General features: G+C 40.0%; 1 protein-coding gene across 1 annotated transcript in view; it reads left to right on the forward strand.

The window, feature by feature from the left end:
- VWA3B (von Willebrand factor A domain containing 3B) overlaps nucleotides 1–21,589 on the forward strand; it is a 129,528-nt gene that overhangs the window by 33,899 nt on the left and 74,040 nt on the right. The window contains exons 9-15 of the mRNA XM_039520285.1: nucleotides 2,248–2,364; nucleotides 5,455–5,651; nucleotides 6,346–6,500; nucleotides 9,468–9,606; nucleotides 10,916–11,047; nucleotides 17,895–17,993; nucleotides 19,362–19,544. Of these exons, the coding sequence (XP_039376219.1) occupies nucleotides 2,248–2,364; nucleotides 5,455–5,651; nucleotides 6,346–6,500; nucleotides 9,468–9,606; nucleotides 10,916–11,047; nucleotides 17,895–17,993; nucleotides 19,362–19,544 (1,022 nt within the window). The remainder of the gene's footprint in view (nucleotides 1–2,247; nucleotides 2,365–5,454; nucleotides 5,652–6,345; nucleotides 6,501–9,467; nucleotides 9,607–10,915; nucleotides 11,048–17,894; nucleotides 17,994–19,361; nucleotides 19,545–21,589) is intronic.

The following is a 21,589-nucleotide window of genomic DNA, read 5'->3' on the forward strand; positions in this document are numbered from 1 at the left end:
AGTTGCTGGGGATGATGTTGGAGCAATCTCTAGAAGGGTTGGCCTGCTGTGGGGGACTAGGCACCAGGTAGGACCCGCTTGACATCTTGTCCTTGGTCTTGTAAATCCTGGTTGTTACCTGGGTAAAAAAAATATTGTGTTTTTTTATAGTAAAATGCATTTATCATCTAAAGGATTTGTCACCAAATACATCTGCTATCAAACGGGTATGTTATTTGATTTCACAATGCTGTGGCGTAAAAGAAAGTGAAAAATGTCAATAAATGTTTTATTGTGTAATATTGAATTCAATACATGTCCCATATTGGATACATTATCAGTACATACAGTAAGTTTTCAAAACATATAAATTAGAAAGACATGGAGAAACGAGCAGAACATTGACAGTGCTTCTATTTTTCAACTTTTCAACAGAAACATTTAAAACCTTCACAAAATTAAATCTGGATCCCTTTTAGTAGGAGATGATGATTTGGGAAGGAAATATTTTTTTCTGAATTGCATTTGTCAGCACAACCCTATGTTCAATACCTTGATTAATACATATATGATTTATATTTGGTGGTTTTACTTCCACATCACTGTAGCTGGTACATGTTCAATGGCCTGGTAGTTGTAGTTAGTTGCAAATTTATAGTGCATTTATGTTCTTATGTAACTCTGCTACAGTTTTGCCAATTGTCATGTTTTAAGCGTGGTGTTTCTTAAAATGAAACTGAATCAAGTGTTTTGGTCAGAATATTTTTCTCGATCTTCTAAGGTCAATGAGAAACTTATACTTTATTTTTCCTTTTCAGTTTTATGCTGTGGAATGTTCCATTTTGCTTGAACTTTTTATGATTTTGGAGAGTGATTTTCATGTTAACTTGTATTGGTTAAAACAGAACTCTCAGAATACAAGAGGATACCAGGAGATGGCAGTGTACAGTAACACATTATAAAAGATTATATGGAAAATTAACTGCCTTTCATATTTAAAACTGTGTTGATGTATTTACAAAATATATATGTATTGTTCATTTAAGGCAATTCTACGATGTTTATTGAACAGTCAAAATGAGCGGGTTTTGTTTGGTGTAGGTTAAGTGATGGTTTATTTTAGTAGAGATATATTGAGTATATTATCAAGTATGGCATATCCTGTAATTGTTTTGGGTACGCTGGATTGCATCAGCAGATGTTAACATATAGTTGGACAAATTCAGTGTTGTAATATGTAATTCAGCATTAGGCTACTAATCTGGTTTTACAGAAAGGAGCACTTGTGATTCAATCCTTTTACGTTTCGTATTGTTCTATTATGCCAGTCTTCCTTCTGATCCATATTACAGTATTAAGTTCTCATAGACCACGCTACCTAATTTATTCACAGCATTGTATAGACTTCTTGAAACAGAATTGCATGCCGTCTCTATTTTTCAGCTTTGAACTTGCAGCTTTTGCATACTTTAATTCTATTAAAGACCAATTTTAAGCTTTTAATCAAGGGCAAAGTATCTCTTGAATTTTTAAAATAGTCTGAGATCTACTCTAACTTTGGGGTTTGCACTGAGTAATTTATTTCATTGACACCTGTCTGCCTAATCGAAACGAATTTTACAAATTACTTAGGTGTCATTAAGGTTTTGGTTAGTTATAGCAAGAGGGCAAATGTACATTGCTAAAATCACATCACTTATACTTAGGGGACTGCTAAAGTTTCAAGTACATCTGCTCAGTAGTTTTAGGAATTTGAAGCAACTGAAAATGTCAGCTTTTCTAGATTTTGGGATTGGGCTTTCTCATGCAAAGGCCGGTTTTAATTAAAAAAAAAAAAAAAAAAAAAGAACAGAGGGCTGGATTTCCCACTTCTGCATTAAAATACATAGGGGAATTCTATGAGAATTTCCTTGTGGAGTTTCCCCATGCTGGGAAGGAGGATTTGCTCCTCACTATGGGACAGGCTATAACCAAAAACCCACCACCCCAAACCCAGGAGGCTGGGTTCTTCTGTTTTAGGGCCCAGAGCCCTAAGCCCAGGCAACGCATCTCAAGTGAAGCTTCGTTGCTGGTGCCTCTCTGCTCATGTATATTCCTTGAACCCCTTTTAAAGAGAGGAGTTCCCACTGCAAAGAGACCCTATGGGCAAGGTAATAAAATGGTACCTACCCAGGCAACCCCATTGACTTTAGGATTGTTGAGCAGGTGTAGAGGTGAAAGTAGAATTTGTCTGAAAGCATTAAAGTCTGTGCATTATTCCTCCCACAGTAGCTGGTGTCAGAGAGGACGTCTTCCTGATCTGGAAGGAGTTGGAGGAGGCCAGAAATGCGCTGATACAACTTCAGAATATTTTATCAGAGTGTGACCAGCCTATATCTGGCAAAGGTATTGTTCTTTCTAGAAAGATATCATTGTGTTCATGATTAATTTGTTTCATTTGTGGGCAATTTTGATAAACTGCCAGCTTAGGGATGATTTTTCTTTTTAAGACTATTTTAAGACCAAGACATGACATCTATAGTTACAGTTGCATACACTTACCTTTATAAGCTTCTATTTACAGTTGCTTTAACTTTGTTAAACTTTAACAATTCTTGGGTGAATTTTTCCATGCTTGCTTTCTGCCTTTTGGAAAGTTTCAGCAAAAACTATTCAGATGTCTCTGAGAACAAGACTAGCGAAAACAGGTAGTTTTACTAATGTTAATTTTTCCAGCTATTTTTCTAAGGAGCTCAATCAGCTCTATGGCTTGAGGGAGGGACTTGAAACCTGGCAGGGGATAGCTGTGCAGTTCAGCTGCCCCACAAAAATTCATCCACATTTGACCAAATTATAAACCTCTGAAAATTGTCATTTGCTTAGGCCTTGTCTTCACTGCAGCATTAACTTGAGTTGTAACTCGAGAGTTGCTCCTTACTCAGGGCTCATCCACACACTAAAACCCTTCACTGGAATGTGGTTGTGACCCAGGTTTGTCAACTGGCAAAGGACATAGTGTGTGTGGGGGGGAGACCTGAGTCTGGTCTGTACACTTTATGTCATGTGAGGTCTCAAAAAAAAGCCAGTGTCAGACTGGTAATCAATATTGTTGTGAAATATGTATGCAGATACTATGTAAGGAGTTCTGAATATATATACTGAAAATATGTTCTTAGTCTGTGTCACTAGCAAAAGTGAAAACCAGGCTTTCTGCCTGACGAGATGTTTCTTCATATATCTGTTTACATGTAAGTTGAGTATTGTCTTGTTCACAATGGGTCTCCTATCACCAGTCTGAACCGAATGAAAATGAAGGAGTGTGGGAACTAAGAGGAAGAGAAAAATAGCATCTTCCATCGACCTAGTGGTGCCTACACTGGGGTGTAGGTTGGCTTAACTATGTCTTTCAGGAGTGTGAATTTTTCACACCCCTGGGTGACATAGCTAGGTCAGCCTACATTTTAGGTGTAGAGGTTTGTTGCTAAAATCTCTGAATATTCAATCTGCCCTGATCATGATTCCAGGCCTGATGGGGCTTTTGCATGGCAACCACATGTTCCCAGGCTTCCCTACTTGGCTCTGTAGGATAGTTAGCAAAGAAACAGCTGAAAAGCATGTTTTGACTTAGGGGAAAGTGTTCTGGGTTGTAAGCCAAGAGTTCTGATCTCAGCTGTTCCACTACTCAGGTGTTAATCCTGTGCACTTCATAGTCATTACTTCTGGACAAGGCCTCTGACCCCGGATCCCCCCCTTTATACCCAGAAGGTGTAACTAAGAGGTCACACAAGATTGCTTCTGGCAGAGCTGTGAAGAGAACCCAGGCCTCCAATATGGAAGACCCTAGTCTGATCTACTTAGCCACTCTGCCTTTAAGAATAGTTGTGCCATATCTATATGGTTGGCTATGCTGTTTGTAACCATTGGATCGCACTACCTTCTAGAGCCAGGAATAGAACCTAGAATTCTTAATTCCCAACATTTCACTGCTCTCTTACAAATAGTGTGTAAGCCACTGGCAAAGTAAGTGTCACCTTCCCCATCTAGTGGCTGGACCTTATAGAGATAATAGCCTACTACTGCTACCAGTTAATACTTTAGCTCAAGTTGGAGATCTGTGCAGTGGATCTAAAGGTCCTAAATTCACATCCTGCTGATGATCCATGGGTGGGGTGTGTGTATCAGTATTATTCCATTATTTTTCAATTTTCTTGTTTAAAAAAACTAGGAAATTACATTAATACAGGTTAAAAATAGTAAGATTGCAAAATTAAGCATTCAGAATTAAGAAATGTCAGAAATAAGGCTTCCTGTGCAACCTTAATTTGGTTCCCTTGTGTGTAAGCATTATGGTACAGTCTATAATTACACAATCACATGTTATTTGTTCTATAGAACTTCTGCTTCGTTCAGTACACAGGTTTGGCAATAAATGAGACAGAGGGATGCAGGGAGAGAAAGGACATTCTCTGGAGTAGTACTGGAGAGCTGAGTTCCATTCCTGGGTTTGCCACATACTTCCTATATGATGTTGGGCAAGACTTTCTTAATAAATATGTGCAAAGGGCCTGAATTAAGGTTACATGGGCAACTTTAATTCTGACATTTCCTAATTTATGAGTGTTTGACTTTGCAACCTTAATGTTGTTTTAATGTATTTTTTTCATATATAATCACTGTATAAAATGTGAAAATATTCTGATCATACACTAGACTGAATTAAAGAAAACATTAAATTCCAGTGTGATTAATAGCTGAACTCGGGCAGCCTATTTTGTCTCTCAGTGATTCAGATAACTGGAGTTGTCCCGTCTGTCTACATTTCTTTCTTTGTCTTTCTGATCTCTTTAAAACTCTTGTATCCTAAAATGTACTCTGTTCTGTTCTAGTGAAATGAAAAAGAGGTTGCCTACTTTCCATTGACTCTTCAGATAATACATTATGTATACACACTAAGCCGTGGCCTTTACATAAAGTATATGCAAAGGAAAAAAATGCAAACACATTTGTTTTAAAAATATGCAAACAGACTTGTTTTAAACATGATTTAGCAGAGTTTGTGAAAGGCCACTGATCAGCAGTCAAAAGGCAATTCTTTTCATATGATAAGGCTCTGTTCTTGCAACTTCATGCATGCAGTCAGATGTCTATAACTATAATTATTCAGTGATTCTACTCAGAATTCTGATCAACATTCTCAAACATGGTTGTTTAACGTTAGCCTCCTAAATCCATACTTAAGCAGTTAAATTGCTGGCCTCATTTATAAAGTGCTGGGCATCCCGCAGCTTCCATTGGCATCAGTATGATTTGTCTACACTTTTGAAAATCAGACTCTTTATTTAGGTGTCTAAGTATGGAGTTAGGAGCCCAAGGTTGGCCTTAGGTTTGTAAATTTTGGCCCAGTTAACCATATATCAGTCTTCTTTTGTAATAGCTTACAGAAACTCTTTGGTGAATTATGTTAAGTACAACTAGTTATGTATATTTTCAAATCAGCAACCAAAACTGATCCTCCAGTGCCTGAGCCAAAACCTGAGGATTATATAAGTTCTAAGGAGTGGTTGCAGAAGAATGGCTTGAAAGCTCAGAAGCTGACGTTGTATGAAGCACTTGCTGACTGTACTTTTCGGCACGCTGACGGGGTGGTTGACATAAAAGCCAAGCCAGAGGATGAATCTTTACAAACTGATGCTGTAAGTACTGCTAAGATTCCCTCGAAAGCTGTGGCCTTTTTGGCTTCTATCTGCTTTTCTGCTTTTCAGACTTGCAATGAAACTTTATAGATTAGCCTTTTGTACAGCATGTGGTCTGTTTGTAACCTCATCCTTATTTGGAGGATTATAATAAAATCTTGTTAATGGAACAGGATGAAGAAGTTCATAAGTGAAATGGAGTGGAAGTGACCCTCTCTTTGCCCTGAAAGGACAGCTTTCACTATGGAATCTGCCGCGAAGGATGGGAGGATGGTTTCAGCAACCACTTGTTTTTCCTCATCTTTATGACTCAGTGGAATGGGGCAAAGGAATGTTTGTCAGTTTTTATTCTGTTCCACATGGTCTAGGAGATGTAGAGGCCCCAGATGCTCGAATACTACCGGGTTTCAAAGCAAAGTGTGAAGGGTTGGATTATTCTGTGGTTTGCTTGCTCTTCCCAAGCTCCACCAGAACACTTTTCACTATCCTTCTCCTGTTCTTTCTAGCTAAGAGCAGGTCAAGTAGGACAGGGAAACAGTTTCTATTGATTTCATATCAGGAGCCAATGTCCTGAGCAGGTTTATAATCTGTGGCTACTTCTGCAGCTATTTAAGTGTATTTTCCAAATGTTGTTACAGCACATTGCAAAGATCACACTTTAAAACATTTAATTAATAATTCCTTGCCCCTGTAGGAGACGAATAAAAAAATAATCCACGCAAAATACTGTGATAAATTTGTACACACTTACTGGAAAGATGGGTCTGTGGTTCATGTGTATGTCTCTACTGAGAAGTACAGGCAATATGAAGAGAGAATGAAGAATGCTCTTGGACAAATGGAAAGAAGGTTAGTTTGGTTTCAAATGAAATCTGTTCAGATCTGTGCTCTAATGCAGAAATGTTTTAAGTTTACAGCCATGGCAGACAGAAGCAGGGGGTAAACACTCAATAAAAGTTATAAAGAAGTTAGTTACCTTTTTTTAAGTCTGACCTTTATGTGTAGGACCTCTTAGTATTCATTTACGAGGAAAGACTAATGTATGGATTGAACACAGTTTTGTAACCTTGCATTCTTCTGTTCGAGTGGAAGGAAAAATTGTCTATTTTTTGCAACCAGGAGTGTATGAACAGGGGCGGTTCTATGTATTTTGCCACTCCAAGCACAGCAGTCAGGCGGCTTTCAACGGCATGCCTATGGGAGGTCCGCTGGTCCCACACCTTCGGCTTACCTGCTGCCGAATTGCTGCTGAAACCACGGGACTGGCGGACCTCTCTCAGGCATGCCATCGAAGGCAGCCTGACTGCCCCCCCACGGCTTGCCGCACCAGGCACGCGCTTAGTGCGCTGGTGCCTGGAGCCGCCCCTGTCTATGAATGCCTGATATTGATCACTGTAGAGCATTGATGTAAGAAGTTGAAAAATTGCCTTTTAGTAAAGGTACTTTTAGAATCTACAATAAAACTAGATAGGCATTTACTCCATTTATCTATGAGCTGAAAGTTTCTTGTTCAAATCAGATGCTACAATAATAAATATTAAGTAAGACAGGTCATAATTCAAAATTGTTTGCACATGTATAGCATCTTCCATCTGAGAATCACAAGTGTATCTCCTTGTTGAAAAAGTGTGGAGAGGGGGTTAGGCTATGGCCCTCTGGAACATTTTGGGAATCACTTAGATTAGTAATGGCTTCTGTCCATCATCTGCCCTGTAATCTTGGGTGCCTTAATAGTATGTGGCTATGACTCAGAGCCTAGATACTCCTTGCAGGGTGCCCCCAACAGCACGTCTAGTCCAACTCTCCCCAAATCCATCTCCCAGAGTTCTTAACTACCAGACACTTGAACTCTTCCCCTATGGTATGACACCCCTGAAGGTGTGAAAACTGACACCTGTTATCAGTTCATTTTGACACACACACTCCAGTTTGCACAACAGAGACCTGCTTGGAGTAGAACCAAACAAAACGTTTATTTAATAGAAAAATCAGAGATTCAGAGACAAATTTGTGAGGAAAAGCAAACACATACAAGTCACTCAGAAAATAAACATAAAGGTCAATCTCAGGCTTTCTACTTCTATATTAGCTAAATTCTCTTTTCTAATATAAGTTACCTACTGACTCTGAACAGTTTCACAATGTGCCCTATATAGAGGGGATCTAGTGTTCCATAGACAGCACCCTGCCTAGATGCTGGCTCTCAGTTTTTGGATGTCCTTCACTTCAAATCCCCTCTCTTTTGAGGATTTGCAGATTTTTTTTCCCCTCTCAGACTATGGTGATACTGCATGGTGGAGGAAATTCCCTTCTCTCTTAGTTTTCCAAGACTGGGCTTTTCATTTCAATTTCAAGTTGTTTTAATGTTTCCCCATTAATTCCACTATTGTCTTTTGCTGCCTGATTGCTTCACCCCTCTGTTGTGAGGTGGTGCTGTGGTTGCACAACAGTTACAATGTTCTAAACATATATTCATAGCCATAACTTGTAAACACCTCTCCTAATGACCGTCAATGTCAGAACACTACAAGCTTTCATTAAAGACCTTTCTTGATATATATTTATCCACAATAACATTGTATACAACTGTTTGATTCAATTGCTTATTCTTTGGGGTTCAGACCCTTTGTACCTCCCTTGGGACATCTGGACTGATTGTCACACCCTCCTCTCCACCCTAACTAGATCTGGTGGCTGGCCATAGAGAGGAGAACATGGTGCTGAATCCTAGGGATGGCTCAGCAGTGGAGCTCCCCAGGAGCTCCGAGAGGCCTTTTGCTTCCCTAAAGCATAATCCTTCCAAGAGCATCTGCTGGTGCAGTGCGGCTCTGCCCCACCCAGAGCTCAGGCGTGCAATTAATGGGCATAACCTGGCCCTTATAATATTTGTCTGTTAGGGATTGTTCTCCATGTAACAGAAACAATTGTGTTCAAGCATTTCTCTTCATAGTTTTTCATGTTTCTTCCCACTAAGGGTATCAGTGCCTGAATATATTTATCAACATCCAGGGTTTTGTTATTTTTCCTTGGTTTATCCTATCTTTGTCTTCTTCTGGTTGAAATTCACATGCCAGTGAAAGCTCCTAGCAGGAAAGATTTGAGAGTCAAGGATTTTATATTTCAAATCCGAGAACACCAGCATAGATTCTTCTATTTTGAATGGGTTGTCCATTCGTCATGAAACCTTGGTAGAGTACTTTGCATGCTTTTGTGAAATACTTCATGAGAAAATGTCCTTCAACTGCAAATGTGACATGATTCTTTTATTTTTTTTTATGGCATCATTCTCTTTTAACTTGTACAAAGGTGAGTAATCTTTATCTCCGAGCCACTGCACTATTTGTTAATATCCCACAGTGCAATGTACGCAGGTTGTTACAGCTCACCAGAGGAACCTAAAGTGGAACCGGTTAGAGGCTCTCAATCAGGAAAATAATTCTGTTCAGGAAAGCACTCAAGCACACATTTAACTTTAAGCCTGTGCTCGAATCCAGTTAATTTTAAATTAACCATGTGGTTAAGGCTCCTGTTCAGTAAGGAATTTAAACATGAGCCTAATATTAAAGTTGTTTTTAAGTGCTTAAGTTTCTTGCTGAATCAGGGCCTTAAGTGCTTCCCTGAATTGGGTCTGGAGTACAGTCACTGAGCAGTAGGAACACCTTGGTCGCTCCCAGGGTCAGCCAGTTCAGTCTGGAGGATTATTGGCTTTAATGTTACCATATTGCTTTATGCTGCTCTCTAGCTCCAAAATGTTATTGAAATGTTGCCTTTCATACCATATTCAGGTGACTTTTTTTTGTTTTTTTTTTCTTGCAGGCTTAAATGGCTTCAGCGAGGGAGCAGAGGTCTCTTTGGGAATGTGCTTGAAGATCACATCTATATTCTCATTGATACATCTCAGTCTATGAGGGACAAACTTCCACTTGTGAAGGAGAAAATATTTCAGCTCATTCAGGTTAGATAAAATGGTGGTTCCAGAAACCTGATATGTGTAGCAGTACTAGCACTTAGAGCTGATTGACGCTTTTTTTCCCTGCACATTGTTTTCAGTTAAAATTAGTAGCCATTTAAAAAAAAATGAAACATTTTGCGAAAACATTTGATTTTCCTAAAAATACTGTCAGTTCAGGTGCCCAATCTCAGCCAGCAGCAGCAGAGAGCAGCAGTTGTAGAGAAAGTCCTGCTTAGCCCTGGGCAGGAACATGCCCTCTGCAGATAGAATCTTTGGAGATTTTAGCTAAGCTCTACCAACTCTCTACTGAGCATGTGTGAATCGTGATTCCCCACCGCCACAAAGGCTTGTAACTAGAGCTAGGTGACATATTTTTAGACAAATAATTTATTCACCAAAAAATGCATTTTGGGGTTAACCAGAACAGTTTGTGAATTTGTGTTGAGTTCACTGAATAGTTCTGATTGAACTGAAAGAAAAAAACATTTTGGTAATGTTGAAATGAAACCTTTCATTTAGACCTGTAAAATTTCTTTTGGACTCTCAGGCATTTTGACAAAAGCAAAGATTTCAAGAAATGGCTGGTGGTGAAGAAGAAGGTGGTTGTGGTGCCACTGGCTTCCTTATAACCTTTAGCCCAGTGGCTAGGGCATTCACCTGGAATGTGGGAGACCCATGTTGAAGGCTAAGATTTTGTCACGGGTATTTTTAGTAAAAGTCACAAGCAGGACGCGGGCAATAAACATTAAATCACGGAAGCCTGAGCCCCGTGGTGTGGGGCTGGAGCTGAAGCCCTGCTGCCTGGAGCTGACAGCCCGATCCCAGCTGCCCAGAGCTGACAGCTGCCTGAGGCTGCAGTTGCGGAGGTCACGTAAAATCACAGAATCCATGACTGACTTGTCGCTTTACTTTACCCATGTTTAATTCCCCTCTGTGCCTGATGAGAAAAGGGATTAGAACTTAGGTCTTCCATATCCTAGGTAAATGCCCTCATTACCAGACTATAGAGTCATTCTCACTCTCTTTCCCTGGCCCAATGGCTATTCATTGTCATTCAAAGTGGCAATTCATAGTCATTCATGACAAAATTATAAGCAACTGAAGGATCTTATAATGGGAAATGTCAGGCAAACTGGGTGATGCTACTATTTCCCACCTAACATATATGTATAAAGAATACTTGTCATTATTTATTGGGCTTAAACTACCAATTATACATGAATGAAAACTACTCTTGTGGATGTTGCTTTCCAAATGTAACATGGATTTTTTTTTTAATATTGAGAAAAATGCAACTGACTATCTCTCACAGGAACAACTGAGACACAAAAGCAGATTTAACTTTGTGAAATTTGATGCTCAAGCAGTAGCTTGGCAAGAGAAACTTGCTGAAGTTAATGAAGAGAATTTGCAAGATGCTTGGCTTTGGATAAAAGATCTGGAGGTAAAATAGAGAGTAACATATCAAGAAGCATGTATGAGCTAAGTTCCACTTACATCCCCTATTTGTATAATATTATTCAGTTAATTAAGTTAATTGACTAGTAATGTGGAAAGTTTGACCATGAGGAGTTCTAGAAGGCGCTCATATACAGTAGTTATATAGAGTTTGTATTTGATTTTAGTGGAAATTCATGAGCTTATGATATTAAAATTCTTTAGTAATATCATTGTATATCTCCAAGTCCAGTGATTTATTTGTGGAGTTCCTGGGAGTGAGGGGTGGGCAAGGTGAAGAAGCCACATAAGGATTTTGAAGCTGTGAACTAATATAAAGAGAAGGTAAGAAATCACAGACGAATATAGAGAGGAGGGGGAAACATTGCTAAGCTCTGGGTAGGGAGTTACTGAATGTTTAGAATCAGGGAACAGATAGTTTAATTGGTATGAAATTGAATTTTCTGGGCTTCCTCCATTCCCTGCAAATAAATCACCGCTTTACTTAAGCCATGTATGCAATACAATATCATGCAAGACCGGGAATACCTTGAAAAGGCATCCATTTGGCATAATTTCAGCCAGTCAGTGAGGAACATCCATTTTCTTTGTTATTCAGTAGGGCTGGCTAAGTGGTTGTCTTTATGAATTTCCTGTCATGCACTCAGCTCTAGATCTTTTTGTTCTTGTGCAATTCCCTGTGCTTTTCAAACTACTGCCAAGCATGACATCTGTTGCTGACCTTCAGTATATTTAAAAGAGCATGTGTACAAGTCTCAGATCAGAAGGTGGCTTTAAGAAGAAAGTTAAAGAGAACAGCAAATCACTAGGAATATTAATCAAAACAAATTCTTTGATATCATGTAATGTACTTGAGGGGGTATTCAAAAGGAGACGGGACTGTAAAACAGTAACAGTTCCTGGAAAATTCTCTTACAAGTGGCAACACTTATATCATATAAGATAACAGTATCGTATACAAAATATGTCAAATTTGCTAGAACTAATAGATAAAAATATCAGCGATGTGTCGAATACAGTATTGCTTCAGAGTTCTTGAGATGATGGAAAACTAGATGGGACAACTTCAAGTGTTTTCTTCATATCACTTGTATTACCAAGCAAATCTGTTTTTCCATGATGTAGTAGAGCATATTTTGTTTATTTCAGATTAGGTCAAAAACACATACCATTAACCAAAAGAACCAAAAGATGAACAATTTAAACATGATGTATTTAGGATTGACATGCCCCTAATATTAGTGGCTGTGTATACTTCTCCCAAAAGCACTGCATATACTTGACATACATAACACAAAGGCAGTTAGTTAATTATGATTAGGAGTAGTTATAACTTCTCATGGACTGGAAATAACAGAAGCTGACTGATACCAGGTAACAAGAAAAGTCCAGAATTTCCAGCTAGATATCCCCGTGAGGAGTTGATGGGCCCACTTGCTGTTACAAAACCCTGGATGTAGAACAGTGGTGGGCCACCTGCGGCCTGTGGGCCACCTGCGGCCTGTGGGCCACCTGCGGCCCATCAGAGTAATCTGATTGCGGGCTGTGAGACCTTTTGTTAACCTTGAGTGTCCACAGGCATGGCCCCACACAGCTCCCAGTGGTTGTGGTTTGCCGTTCCTGGCCAATGGGAGCTGCGGGAAGTGGCGGGCTGCAGGGACGTGCTGGGTGAGAGGGTAAATGATGATTGAGCTTCGGACTGTGTCAGTGTCTGCTTTGCAATCCCTTTATTAATTAGAGTATACCAGTATTAAACACCCACAAGGCATATTTCTGGGACGTGTGACTCCTTTGAGAACAAAAGGTATAAATGCTTAGCAAAGTAAATTAATTAGATTAGTTTCCCAATTAACATCTGAAGAGGTTCAAGACTGTGAGACAGAAGTCCTCAGAGTAACCTAGACTCTTCTTCGAGGGACCTTTGCGCATTTCTAGAACCAGAAGGGCTCAGGGTGGACCTAGGCCCAGCTTTGGGGATGTTTGACAGACCAAGTTCCTGAGAGGGGAAAAGAAGAGAAGAGAAGACAGCTCCATCTAGAATTGGTAGATATACCTGCTTTGTTTGACAATCAGGATATTGTGTAGAGCTAACATAGTTACTGAGGATTTATGCTTGGGGAGCTGAGGCTTATAGGAAAAGATGTGTACTGTGTAACCTTAACTGCTTCTGTGATTCTTCCTCAAATAAATTACTGTGCATGAAGCATATTGGTTTCCGAATTCTCACTGATACTGGTAACACCCGCCCAGCCGTGGGCAATTAAAAGATCTGTTTCAACAGAAGTCACCCCATCAACCAATATCTCCTTCGTCTTCTCTGGACAAAGCCATCATGCCTCCACTACCCACAACAGCTGATGACTTTAAACTATTCTAGGAGCTATTTAAAAGGATTGCTGACTCGCTCAGGATACCCTTGGAAGAAGTTGCAGCATCTCAACACAAGCTGTTGGACACTTTGCAAACATCAACCTCATTGAAGATTGTGCTCCCCATAAATGAGGCACTCATGGATCCAGCCAAAACCATCTGGCAGACCACCCAATGATACCGCCCACTTGTAAGAGAGCGGAGAAGAATTATTAAGTTGCTTCTAATGATCTGGATTTTTTATTTTCACATGTCCTACCAAATTCCTTCGTGGTAGAGGCCAGGAATGAATGGCGCAGACAACACCACTCCAGAGCCACCCCGTATGATTAAGACTGGAAGTGGTTAGACCTCTTTGGATGCAAGGCCTGTTCGTCAGCAACTCTGCAATTCGGAATCGCCAGTTACGATGCACTAATGGCCAAATACAGTCACACAAATTATTCTAAAATGTCTGAGTTTATTGATTGCATCCTTGATGACAAAAAAGAACAATTCAAAGCAGTCATCTTGGAGGGTCCCCTTCTTGCATGGATAGCCTTTCAAGCTTCGTTGGATGCGTCAGACACAGCAGCACAATCCATTGCTACAGCCAGAGTTATGCAACAGGCTTCTTATTGTCACCTCTCTGGTTTTCTGAAAGAAGTACAATCTACTGTTGATCTTCCCTTTGAGGGCTTGAAATTGTTCGCAGCCAAGACTGATGAATCCCTCCATACCCTAAAAAATTCTAGGACAACTCTTCGGTCTTCAAGCATTTGCACATCTGCACAAAGAAGGAAGCCAGGGGAATACCACTTAGCACAACGAATGGGCCTGCACCATACATCCAACCACAGAAACAATATGACCCATAACAATGTGGACAGAGGCCTACATAGAGGTAGACCACTCCCATCTCAGCCATCAACATCCCAACAACTCTCCTCAAAACTGCAATTTTGAGTGTTTGGTCGAGGGTCTGACATACCTGTCCCATTTCCAAGTGCTGAAACCGTCAACAACTGTCCATCCTTCACAGGCTGGCTGACCCCATTCCACCCAGTATAACAGACCATCACCTTGGAGGAATTGGGTATTAGAAATTATCAACACTGGTTACTCAATTCAGTTTACCTCCTTTCCTCCTCGCTGCTTGCTTTCCCTCCCTGTTCCTCATCAGGGACCTTCTCATGAGCATTTTCTATAACAGGAAATAGAATCAGTACCAACACAATATAAAGGGAAGGGCTTTTATTCCCATTACTTCTTAACCAGGAAAAAGACTGGGGATGAAGGCCCATTCTTGACCTAAGGAAACTCAACAAGTTTGTGAAGGTTCAGTGGTTCAGGATGGTCATGCTAGCAATGATAATCCCAGCACTGTAACAGGAGGACTGGTTCTCGGCCCTTGACCTCTAAGATGTATATTTTCATATCACCATACACCCATCACATAGGAGATTCCTCGGATTTGTTCTGGGACAAGATCACTACCAGTACAAAGTACTGCCTTTCAGTGTCTTTACATTTCTCTGAGTGTTCTCCAAGGTTCTCGCATTGGTGGCGGTCCACATCTGCAAGCAAGGGGTAATGATATTCTCCTTCTTGGATGACTGTCTACTCCAAGTCTCCTCCCGGGAAGACACCTTTGAAACTGGCTCTCTTCTCATAACTAGAACTACAAATAAACATGCAAAAATCAATGTTGGCACCTGAACAAAAACTAGAATTCATTGGGGCCCAACTTGATGCACTGGAGCCCAAAGCCTCATTACCACTACACAGATTTGTCACCCAAGCTAATCTGATTGCCACAAAACAGCCTACAGTTATCAGCCAGGACTTGCCTGCAATTATTAGATCATATGGCAGCAACCACGTTTGTTGTAAGGCGTGTCAGGCTACATATGCATTGTCATCAGTGCTGGCTCAGGACGGTATACATTCTGCACAGAAACAGCCTGAACAAGTGTCTTACGATGTTACTCTCAGTCAAAAACTCTACACTGGTGGACTCAACCCCACAATGAGTTCCCTTCACACAGCCTCCTCCGTCAATGATACTTACAACAGATGCTTCTCTGTTAGTTTGGGTAGCTCACTTGCACAACCACACAATCCCGGGCCAGTGGTCCCCCTTGGAGTAAACATTACACATCAACCTACAGGAACTACAAGCAGTCTGCAATGCATGCTCATGTTTTTTACCTCTCATCAGGAACAAGACCATAAGGGTGGACAACACTGCTTGCATGTTTTATATAAACCATCAAGAGGGAGCAAAATCACCGAAGCACTGAGATGATAGAGCTGTGCATCTGTCACAACATCAACATATCAGCTACTTATCAACTAGGATGTCAGAATGCCACAGTGGATACACTAAGCAGAAAATTCTCTCAGGAGCATGAGTGGGAAATAAACACCACGGTCCTACAGAATATATTCAGATGCTGGGGTTTCCTGACTATAGACCTTTTTGTTGCATCCCAGAATGCCAAGTGTCCACAGTTTTGCTCAAGAACAGGATTGGGGCCCTGATCTCTGGGCAGTGTTTTCCTCATCAAATAGGATGTGCCTCTGCTGTACGTGTTTTCCCTTAGCTCCCCCTATCCAGGGTGACATACAAGATAAAGACTGAACAATCCAGAGTCATCTTGATAGCTCTCATGTGGCCCAGACAAACTTGGTTCCCTTACCAGTTGAAGATGGCGGTATGCCCTCTTTCACATTTCCTGTCTCAGGATGCAGGTCAAGTTCACCACCCAAACTTGGAGATCCTCCACCTGAAGGCATGGCTCTTCCATGGTTCCAGGACAATGTCATGACCTGTTTGGAAGATGTAAAGGACATACTATTAAACAGCAGAAGGTAGACTACATGTTATACTCTACCTGCACAAATGGAAGAGATTCCACATATGGTGTCAGAATGAGCAAACCATGGCTGTTACTTCCCCCTTACCACTGGTACTAGATTACATACTGGAGCTAAAGAAATTGGGTCTGTCCTCGAGCTCACTTAGAGTACACCTTGCAGCCATTATGGCTTTCCATCACAAAGCTGATGGGTACTCAGTCTGCATCCATCCTATCACTAAATGATTCCTCAGGAGTATTTGGAACCTCTGTCCTGAAATATAAGCCCTTGCCCCACTTAACCTAGTACTATGCTGTCTTACTGGTCCCCCGTTTGAACCCTTGGTGACATGCTCACTTGTGCACCTATTGATGAAGGTGGCTTTTTTATTGCCATCACATCTGCCCAACGAGTAGGAGAACTAGGGGCTCTCATGGCATACTCCCCATATACAGTCTTTTTCAAAGACAAGGTTACTTTAAGACCACATCCTAAATTTCCACCTAAAATGCTTTCCTCATTCCATGTGAACCAACCTGTCTACTGTCCATCATTCTTCCCTAAACCTCCATGAGAACAAACGAGGCAATGGTTCATACTCCTAGATGTTAGACATGCATTAGCATTCTATCTTGAAAGGACAAAACCCTTCAGAAAGTCACCAAAGCTATTCCTTTCTGTTATGGGAAGATTGAAGGATCTGCCATATCCAAGAAGAGGCTCTCAAAATGGATTTCTGGGTGCATTCACCTTTGCTACCGCCAACATGATCTGCAACCCACCCATCCCCCAGGCAATGGCACACTCCACCAGATTGTTCTCCAATTCGATAGCCTTAATAAACAATGTACCCATCATGGACTCTGTAAAGCAGCCACTAGGGCATCAGCACACACGTTCATGGAGCACTACCCAATTGAACAAGTTGACTTTGAAAGCTCTGTTAGTACTCTCTTATCCTCGTTTGCAAAGCCCCTTCCTTCCACCGAGAGATACTGCTGTATAGTCACTAAAGTGGAGCATCCACAGGGATAGCACTCGAAGAAGAGAGGGTTACTCACCTTGTGCAGTAACTGAGGTTCTTCAAGTTGGGTGTCCCTTTGGGTGCTCCACTACTCACCCTCCTCCCCTCTACTTCATTGTTCAGAGATGGACTCTGTGGTGGAGAAGGAACTGAGGGCGGTTTGGTTGCACAGTGCTATGTAGCTGCCAGGAGTGGCGTGAGACTGGGAGAGAGCATGTGCGGCCCAAATGGGCATTGCTAATGAAAGTCTCCGATCGCAGGCATAGGGATGCGGATTCACCTAAAGTGGAGCACCCATAAGGACACCCATTTTGAAGAACCCTCAGTTACTGCACATGGTGAGTAACCCTCTCTTCCAGCCTCTTGATATTTAAGTTATGCTTGTTTGCACAGCCACTGAATACTGATTTAGTGCAAATTTTACTACTTTACCACTTCCATCAATTTTCTGACCAGCTGACACTCAACATGTAATTTACACCATGTCACTGCTTTTATCATGAATTAGCTCCTGAAATTGCTAGAAAGAGCTGATGGTCTATTTTTAGCAGTTTTACAGTATTTTGTGTATACCTCTCTCTCTCATTTGGGTTTTTAGGTTGGAAGTTCCACAAATACACTCAAAGCACTTCAAATTGCACTTGCTGATAGTGACACTCAAGCCATTTATCTTCTGACTGATGGGAGACCTGACCAGGTATTTGTGAAATAAGAAAACAGAGATGGGGTAGTGTGATGATGTGGTGGTAGTGGTAGGATGCCAAAGCACAGCAATAGGAATGAGTAAAATATCCAGGAGGCTCAATCTTGTGTGGTTGTCTGTTGCAAAGTTGATGAATTCTATCTCTAAACTAGTGGTAGTGGGGGTTATGGGTTTATATCCTGAACTCTCTTACAGCAACCCTGTTTTAGCTGATGGATGGCACTTAATTTAATTCTATAGGAAGCTTTTTTAACCAGCTGGTGGTTGGCTAAAAGGCTGAAGGGATATCTTAAATCTAAGATTAAATAGTAAAAAAAGGTAATATTAACAGAGAAATTCTCATGAATCAAAAAAATGCAGAAAAATTGAAAATCCAACAATATATTTGGATTTAAAGATTCCCCTGCAGTGTTGCAACTGAAACATTGCAGTCTTGTGCACTCTATAAGAACCAGGAAGTGAAAATGACTAGTAAGTAGATAAAGAGATGGCCCTTCAGCTACAATACTTCCTCCCATCCCCAAATAACACATACAAAGTAGCCATGTAGATCCTCTCCCATCCATTTGCTGAAAGCACATAAGGGCTATTCCATCTCTGGAGAATTTATGTTGTAGTAAATACTGTAGGCAGAAAATTAGCTGTTGACTTACATTTATCTTAGATTTTTTTTCAAGTATCTATGCTATCATAAACTGCTGTTTGTTTTAATGTAAAACATCTCTTTGATCACGTTGGGTCAGATTCTCATTTCACAAGGTATAGTTCTGGAATAACTTCAGACTCTTGGTTTATATAAGAGAAAGTGAGATCAAAATTTGTGCCAATATGTTTATAGCAGATGAAGTTGTGTTATTTTAATACAAAATGGCATGAGGTTTGAGAAGATATAATGTAGCAAACAAAAACTGAAAGGAAAGCACCTCTTGTTCACCTACACGTGCTATACAAGAGACATAATTGAAAATTTAAGTTATAATACACGGTGAAAACTGGCCAATGTGCTGATAAGGGCATTTTTAAAATAATTCAATTACCGAGGAAAATTCAGCTCAGTTGCAACATCTGGCATTCAACAAAGTCTGGATATTACTTAGATTAAAAGCTGAGTTGAATGTTACCTCAAGTGAATTGTTCAAGCTCACATGATAAATCAGTGATTCAGGTAGTGTTATAAACCAGAATCCTCTTGGATCTTTAGGAAAAAGTGCAAATATTTTTCTTTTTCTTTGTGCCTTAAGCAGCAGGGATTGGTCCTACAAGCAGCGCCATGGCTAATGAAATTCTGTACAGTGTTTGTTAAATAGTTGTTTCTCTGCAGCATATTTAACACTATTTATTATATATTTTTTATTTTTACAGCCACCAAAAACAATTCTGGCCCAAATCCTACTTCGTCATAAAGTTCCTGTTCATACCATATCTTTCAACTGTGATGATACGGAGGCCAATAAATTTTTGCATGAACTGTCAACTGAAACAGGGGGGCGGTTTCATTACTATAATATTTATGTGACGGATCCTGAAGCTCCAGAGCCTATTGTGGTGAGTAATTCAAACTAAATATGAGAGGATGAATCTTCATGGCATGTTAAGGTGCAACAGAGCTTACATAGATATGCAATTTGATAAGTATGTGACTTATGAAAGAGACTAATCACTTAATAACAGTCAGGCTAAGGTGATCTTAAAGCACCAGGCCTGCCATTGCTCAGTGATAGAATTTTATTAGGCCAAAACAAACCTAAATCACAAATATCATTTAATGGATATTTATATGGGTATTGTGGAAGTCAAATTGTGCCCTGGAATACATATGGAAGTCAAACTGTGCCCTGGAAAAAGCAGGTGTGATTCCTGGTGTCTGAGATGGGAGTTATGCTTACACCTGAACTGAAATTGATCTATGATTTTTTACTTCAGTAATAAATGTCCTGTTAATTAATGTGAGCATATATAGCTAAAGAGAGTTTCATGCCTAACATTTTGACATACAGTTGCCGCTGGGGGGAGAGAGTACAGGAGGGAATAAAACCATATCCATAAGCACTAAATTTACAAAACAGCACAGACCTACCAAGTGTAACTAATAAGCTCAATCTAAAAATCCCCAGTAGTAAATTTCTTCATGGACTTTCAGAAATAATCATTTTTTTTAAATATTCTTGTTTTGAATTAAAGCATACAACCAATTAATTAGTTCCCCAAACACAAGGAAAAGTGGAATAAGAACTAGCATAATTAGGAACAAGAGAGTAGTATGAAATTTTGGACATCAGAGACAGTAATTCAGAAAAGCAAGACTAGAAATAATGCAATTCAAAATATTCCATAGGAATAGATGCCCTTATAGCTCAGCTGATGTGGATTATGTGAATCCAGAATGTTTTGGAAGGATGAAGCTTGTATCTTTCGCATTCTGTGCTCTTTCACTAATGGGGAAAATATTAGAGCCATCTTTAGAATTCACTCTCGATCCCATCCCTGGTCCAAAAGAGCCCAAATCTGTTCACCTTCCAGTCATGCTTTGAGGTGCACTTCTTTATCCCAAGTTTTGGAGAAGCAGGGACGTGATAAAGATGGGATTTGGGGTGTGCTGGGTATTAGTTTGGTTTCATGTTAATCTCTTGTAGGTTATTTACTTATTTTCTTGTCTTAAAGTTGAGGAAAACTGCTGGTTTTATCTTCTATATTACTGTACATTTAATTAAATCAAAGGCACCTTAAGATCAGGATGAGTGCTTTTCCCCCATGAACATTAGTTAAATATAAACAATAATCAATATTAAGAACTGTCTAATAATACTAATGACTGGTTAAGAGAATATAAGCATGATACAACCATTTTTTTTAAAAAGGCTGTCAATAGAGCTGATGCAAAATGTTTCTGAAAAAATGGAACAATGTACTATTGCCATCAGTAAATGATGGGCATGTGACTATAGCAGCATTTTTCTCCAGTAATCATTTAGGGTAGATTCTCCACTGCTTTGTACCTGTTGTAGTTACTTAGCCCTCAGCAAAGTTGGTGTAAAATGCTACCATTCTGCACTGGTAATGTTTTTACCTCCAGTTTTCACTCACTCTGCACAGGTGAGATTACTACAACAGGCACAGCACCTTGTGGAATTAGGCCCTTAATATAGTAGGGTATTTGGGGCATTAAAAATATTATCAAACATGAACCTGATGTTTAGATGTGGGTGAAAAGTGGGTATGAACGGGGTCAATTAAGTACAGGTTTTTTACTTTCCCCTGTACCTCTTTTTGTTATCTTGTGGGTGCTGTATATGGTTTTCCTGACATGTTTAATTCTGATGCAGTCTCTTCATTTAAGTTAAAAGCCTTATTTATACTGCTAGTCCTTACTCTCAGTAGTAGGTCTAACACTGGCGTGATATCAGAATCAGGCCTATTTGATTGATATGCTGCTGTAATTGTTTGAGAAATAAAAAAATATATCTTTAATGTGTAACAGTAAAAGGGAAACCACATCAATTACTGAAGCTTAGCTGTAATATAATACCACCACTAAACACGGACAAGGGAAGCAAAAGGTGTGTAACTAAAAGTTTGGAGCAACAGGGCTA

Source organism: Mauremys reevesii, linkage group 1 (genome assembly GCF_016161935.1).
Source record: "Mauremys reevesii isolate NIE-2019 linkage group 1, ASM1616193v1, whole genome shotgun sequence".
In the NCBI taxonomy this organism is placed as follows: Eukaryota; Metazoa; Chordata; order Testudines; family Geoemydidae; genus Mauremys; species Mauremys reevesii.